Here is a 5,684-nt window from a genome sequence, read left to right on the forward strand (position 1 = left end):
CCAGTGCCTCTTCCTCTCACACGGAGCTGCCCCCCCCTTCTCTCCCTCTTTTTGGCAGATCGGTGAAAAGTACGGGCCGGTCTTCATGATCCACCTGGGGCCCCGGCGCGTCGTGGTGCTCTGCGGGTACGACGCTGTGAAGGAGGCGCTGGTGGATCAGGCCGAGGAGTTCTCTGGCCGTGGGGAGCAGGCCACCTTTGACTGGCTCTTCCGGGGCTACGGTCAGTCCCGGTGGGCAGGGGGCGGGCCTGGGAGGGGGCCTTTATGGTCAAAGGTGACCCTGCGGGGCGATCCCAGGGCTGCCTTGCCCGAATGGAGGGCCCTCAAGGGAGCTCTGCAACCGGGTGAGGGGCAGACCCCCCAGGCTCATGCTCTCCGGCTCCCAGAGGTGCAATGCCAGCTCCGTGAGCGGGGGCGGGGGGGGGCATTTCGACTGCCTTTGGGTGGGGAGGGCCAGTTCCCGGTCCGTGGTCCAGCCCCTCCCTCCTCCTTGGCTTCCCAGGGGTCGCCTTCAGCAGCGGGGAACGGGCCAGGCAGCTGCGCCGATTCTCCCTCACGACTCTGCGGAATTTCGGGATGGGGAAGAGATCCATCGAAGAGCGGATCCTGGAGGAGGCCCACTTCTTGGTGGAAGCCGTGCAGAGCATGGAAGGTGAGCTGAGCTGAGCTTGGGCAGCCGCGGGAACTCGGCCCGATGGCTCCCTGGGGCTGCTTTGGGGTTGGGTACTCTTGGGGAGAGCCAAAGAAATCTTTATTGAGAAAGGTATGTTCAGCCCTATATGAGGGTTAGGGGTGTGCACCAGGGTAGGGTTAGGGTTAGAAGAACGAGGTGTCCTGGTGCGATTTTGATGGTTGGAATGTGTTCAGAATGGGCAGAAAGGATGAGCTGCGCAGAAAAAGCTCCTCAAGGAGGACATTTCAAAACCGCCCTCTTTTCAAGGGAAATTTCACCCCCTATTAGGTTGAAAATTTTTATTTAAATAAAAACATAGGGTTAGGGTGTGCACCAGGATAGGGTTAGGGTTAGGAAAACGAGGTGTCCTGGCAGGATTTTGATGGCTGGAATGTGTTTAGAATGGGCAGAAATGATGAGCTGTGCAGAAAAACCTACTCAAGGAAGGCTTTTTCAAAATCGCCCTCTTTTCAATGTAACTTTATCCCTATATTAGGGTTAGGGGTGTGCACCAGGGTAGGGTTAGGGTTAAGAAAACGAGGTGTCCTGCCAGGATTTTGATGGCTGGAATGTGTTTAGAATGGGCAGAAAGGATGAGCTGGGCAGAAAAACCTACTCAAGGAAGGCTTTTTCAAAATCACCCTCTTTTCAATGGAACTTTACCCCCATATTAGGGTTAGGGGTGTGCACCAGGGTAGGGTTAGGGTTAGGAAAACGGGGTGTCCTGGCATGATTTTGACGGCTGGAGTGTGTTCCACATGCCACGCCTCATTGGCACAGAGCACATCGCTCCCGTTAAACTGATTCCGAGCAGAGAAGAAAGTGCGCAATTGCGCATGATGCACGGCTAACTGACAGAGCAGGCAAGTGATGCGGGGCCCACAGTGGCCCATGCAAACCGCTGGGCTTCCAAGCTGTGCAAGCTCCTCGTGTTCGGAGCCTGGCCCCTGCCTCCCGCTTGCAAAGGCTCAATGACGGAGTGCTGCTTTCAGGGCCTGGGGATGCGGCGAAGGGCAGCCGCTGCATCTAATCAGTCGGACTCATCGTTTCCAAGAGGGCCAGGCAGTCGGTTTCGGTTTCCTTGACTGGAGCCCTCAAGGTTAGCGTGTCCCGTCCCAAAATCCTTTGCCAGGCCAGGACTGGGCCAGTTTGCAGATCTTAGCCAGGGGGCCCGGGGTCTCAGTGGCAGGGCCCGACGTTTCTGTCCTCTGCAGGTGCGCCCTTTGACCCCACCTACATCCTGAGCCGCTCCGTCTCCAACGTCATCAGCTCCGTCATCTTCGGCAAGCGCTTCGACTACGAGGATCAGGAGTTCCTCTCGATGCTGAACAATATGCTCGAGATCTTCCACTTCACCGCCACCCCCTGGGGGCAGGTACGGGCAGGCCAGCTCCGCGCTGCACGCGCACACAGGTGCAGCTGAGCCACGGGGGCCGAGCTTCCATGTATTCACGTATGTACAATGTTTGTATCCCACCCTGTGCAGTGTCTCAGGGTGGCAATAACATACACAGGTACACAAGACACAGGATCGCAGTAGAAATCACAATAAAATCAACATTAAAACAATGCTAACTTTTAAAGGGCTTGGGGAAATAAAAAGGATTCGGCCCGGCGCTCAAAGGACGAGTGACGGCACCATGCGCGCCGCCCCAGGGAGCCCGTTCCCGAGCTGGGGCACCATTGCAGAGAAGGCCCTTCCCCGGGCAGCCACTCTCCTGATCTCCTCCAGAGTCGTGTGCCGGGCATGTGCGGGATGCCTCTGCAGGAACAAGCTCAGCAGCCTGGGTTGCCGAGTCGTGCGGATCCGACCAAGGCAGCTTTCTGCCCCGTTGACCCCTGGCTGAGCGCAGCACCCCAGCACCTGTGGTGCTCCTGGGGCAGAGAGAAGAGGGAGCCCTGGTGGGGCTCTGAGATGGCAGAGCCGTGGCACACGGGGCCCCTCCGAAGTCGCTGGATCAAGCTCCCCCCGTTCCTCACCGGCAGGTTCCAGGCAGATGGGAGTCACGAGCCCAGCAGCACCTGGAGGGGCATGTGGTCCCCATCCGTGCACAGCCATGACCGTGAGGGAGAAAGGAAGCGGGCCTGGGTAGGGGGAAGGGAAGCAGGGCATCTGTATCGCCCGAAGTGCCTGATCCTGCCTAATCGTGGAAGCTCAGCATGGCTGGGCCTGGTTGAAATCTGGATGGGCGACTTAAAATATTGTGGACCATCCAGAGAGCTTTGGCTATGGGTGGTACAGAAATGTAATGAATCCTCAGAAGGAAGCGCCTTCCGAGTGCCCATTCCCGGAGCGCGCCGACACACCCGGTCCCCTCGCCTCGCTGAAGCTGCCCTTCCTCTCCGCCTGCCCACGCAGCTCTATGACATGTTCTCGGGCGTCATGTGGTTCCTGCCGGGCCCGCAGCGCAAGGTCTTCAGGCACCTCACGGGGCTGGGGGAGTTCATGGCGCGCAAGGCCCAGGCCAGCCAGGAGTCCCTGGACCCCGGGGCGCCTCGCGACTTCATGGAATGCTTCCTGGTGAAGATGCTGCAGGTGAGCCACCCCCGCAGCGCAGCCACGGCCCACGGCAGGAGAGGTGCCCTGCGGGGCAGCGAGGAGCCGCTCGCGGGGCAGCCCTCCCCGAACCGCCCTCCCCAGCACTGGCCCCCCAGTCTCCCCTCCCCCCCCCGGGCGCCTCCCCGCTCTGCTTTGGGCCTGGTGCGGCGGAGCCGGGCTGCAGGAGGCGCTGGCAGATCCGGGGCCCAGGTGCCTGGAACTGCTCCCCTAGAGTTGCTATTTGAGTTTTCCATCCAATTGAGCCGTCCTTCTATTTCCTGCACAATACGAGGCAGACTTTGGCTCTCTGCAGGTGGCCCTGACCCCTCCGCTGTCGGACTGGGACATGCAGTGGGAGATGCTGGCACCGGTCAGCTTTCCAACTGGGCCCTTCACTCTGCCCCCATCCGATATGGGTGCTGGCCGGGAATGCTGCCTGTGGCAGTCAGCAAACTTTGGAGAGGGGAATTCGCTTTACAGATGACGCCTTTGAAATATCCCCCCCCCCCCCCCCCCGCCGCCTTCTTCCGCCTAGGAAAAGGGCAGCCCAGGCTCAGAGTTCTTCCAGAAGAACCTGGTCGCCACGGCCCTGAACATCTTCTTCGGAGGCACGGAGACGGTCAGCACCACACTGCGCTACGCCCTGCTGATTCTGCTGAAGTACCCAGAGGTTGAAGGTAGCGGTGGAGGGGGGTGGGGCCCCTCTGTGCCCCCCAAAGCCTTCCCTCCTCTGGATGTGGTGACTGCATTGACCGGGAAGGAGGTGCTCTAGCCCAGCGTGCCTGGGGGGCACCAGGCTGGGAACACTGCCCAGGAGGTTGACTTTTGGGACTGGAGGTGCTGGATGCTGAGCCTGCAAAGCGAGGATCACCCGGACCCCGTGCGAAGGCGTGGGGGTCCTCAAAGGGGGCATGGCGCTTGTCCCTCCTCAGACTTCCTGCGTTCCCAGCCAGGGGACCTGCGAGCCGGGAGGGGGAGCCCCGTTCAGCCCCTGCAGGGGCCAGGCACGGCCCCCGCCAGTGTCCCTCGGGCCCGGCCACACAAGCCGCCCAGGGACATGCCGGCGGCCACGTGATGCCCTGCTGACCTGCCCCCAGAGAAGCTCCACGAGGAGATTGACCGCGTGGTTGGCCGAAATCGCTCCCCCAAGATGGAGGACCGGCCCCGGATGCCCTACACGGAGGCCGTGATCTGCGAGATCCAGAGATTCACTGACATGCTCCCCATGGCGCTGGCACGGCGTGTGACCCGGGACACCCAGTTCCGAGGATACTCCATCCCCAAGGTGCCGCTGCTGTTGCTGCGCTGCCTTTTCGCTAAAACAGGACGCTTGGGCAATTAGAGGGAAGGCACAGGTGGAAAGCAAAATCCTCAGGAAAACAGCATGAACGCGAACAGGGGAGAAATGCAGCATTAAAAGATGTCCCTGGCACCAACCAGTCATTCCAAGCCTGCCTGCCTAGCAATGTCTTTGCCCACAAGCAGAAGGATAGGGCTGGGGACCGCTGCCCCTCCTGGCAGGGAGTCCCGGAGCCTGGGAGCGGCCCCAAGAAGGCCTCCCCTTGTGATCCCGGCCGTGGTGTGCCTCGTGGTGGCGGTACCAGGCCGGGAGCCTCTGCCGGGCGGGCACCCCCCGAGAAAGTGGCATTCCAGGCTGCCTGGCTTCTCTTGGGCCACGTGGGGCTTCACGAGTCATAGGGAGCCCTCCAATTCTGCTTGGAAACAGGCCGGCAAGCAGGCTGTGAAGCTGCTACCACGGGGAGTCCGGCTCCGTGTGCACAGTCCCGCTCAGCAGCTGGGCTGCGGCACTGGGCCCAGTCGGGTCTCGCAAGGCCCCTCACACTGACCCTGCCTGCTCCGGGAAGAGGAAGGCAGGGAACGGTCGCAGGGCAGAGGCCCCACACCGGCTCCCCGAAACACGCTTGCCCTTCAGAAGGACACGCTTGCCCTTCAGCTCCCCAACACCCCAGTGCTTCCCCTCTTTTTCCAGGGTACTGAAGTGTTCCCCATGCTGGGATCCGTGATGAGGGACCCGAAGTATTTTGCAAGGCCGGAGGTGTTCGACCCCCAGCACTTCCTGGACGAGAACGGGCAATTCAAGAAGAACAGCGCTTTCATGCCCTTCTCCGTAGGTGAGTCACCAATTTAGCATCAATTTTTAACACGGGATCCGGGAAAGATCCGGAAAATCACAGACTGGCTAACTTAATTTCTGCTTCAGTAAATTGGCTGAAATCATTATTATTTATTTATTAAAACATTTTTATGCCGCCCCATTCGCCGAAGCCTCGGGGCAGCTTACAATTTTGGGGTGCAGGGAAGCTTACAGAAAGGCTAATAATGTACTATTACTATTGTATTTCAATGTATTTTATCATGTTGTAAGCCGCCCCGAGGTTTCGGCAAGGGGCGGCATAGAAATGTTATAATAATAATAATAATAATAATAATAATAATAATAATAATAATAAT

The 5,684-nt window shown here is 59.4% G+C and overlaps 1 protein-coding gene across 1 annotated transcript in view; it reads left to right on the forward strand.

The window, feature by feature from the left end:
* Positions 1-5,684, forward strand: part of LOC123026164 (cytochrome P450 2A5-like) — a 9,470-nt gene that overhangs the window by 2,318 nt on the left and 1,468 nt on the right. Inside the window, exons 2-8 of the mRNA XM_044435460.1 lie at positions 59-221; positions 503-652; positions 1,888-2,048; positions 3,033-3,209; positions 3,748-3,889; positions 4,310-4,497; positions 5,203-5,344. Coding sequence (XP_044291395.1) covers positions 59-221; positions 503-652; positions 1,888-2,048; positions 3,033-3,209; positions 3,748-3,889; positions 4,310-4,497; positions 5,203-5,344 — 1,123 coding nt within the window. The remainder of the gene's footprint in view (positions 1-58; positions 222-502; positions 653-1,887; positions 2,049-3,032; positions 3,210-3,747; positions 3,890-4,309; positions 4,498-5,202; positions 5,345-5,684) is intronic.

The sequence above is a fragment of the Varanus komodoensis genome, unplaced genomic scaffold (genome assembly GCF_004798865.1).
Source record: "Varanus komodoensis strain SLA01 unplaced genomic scaffold, ASM479886v1 scaffold29_3, whole genome shotgun sequence".
NCBI classification, from domain to species: Eukaryota; Metazoa; Chordata; class Lepidosauria; order Squamata; family Varanidae; genus Varanus; species Varanus komodoensis.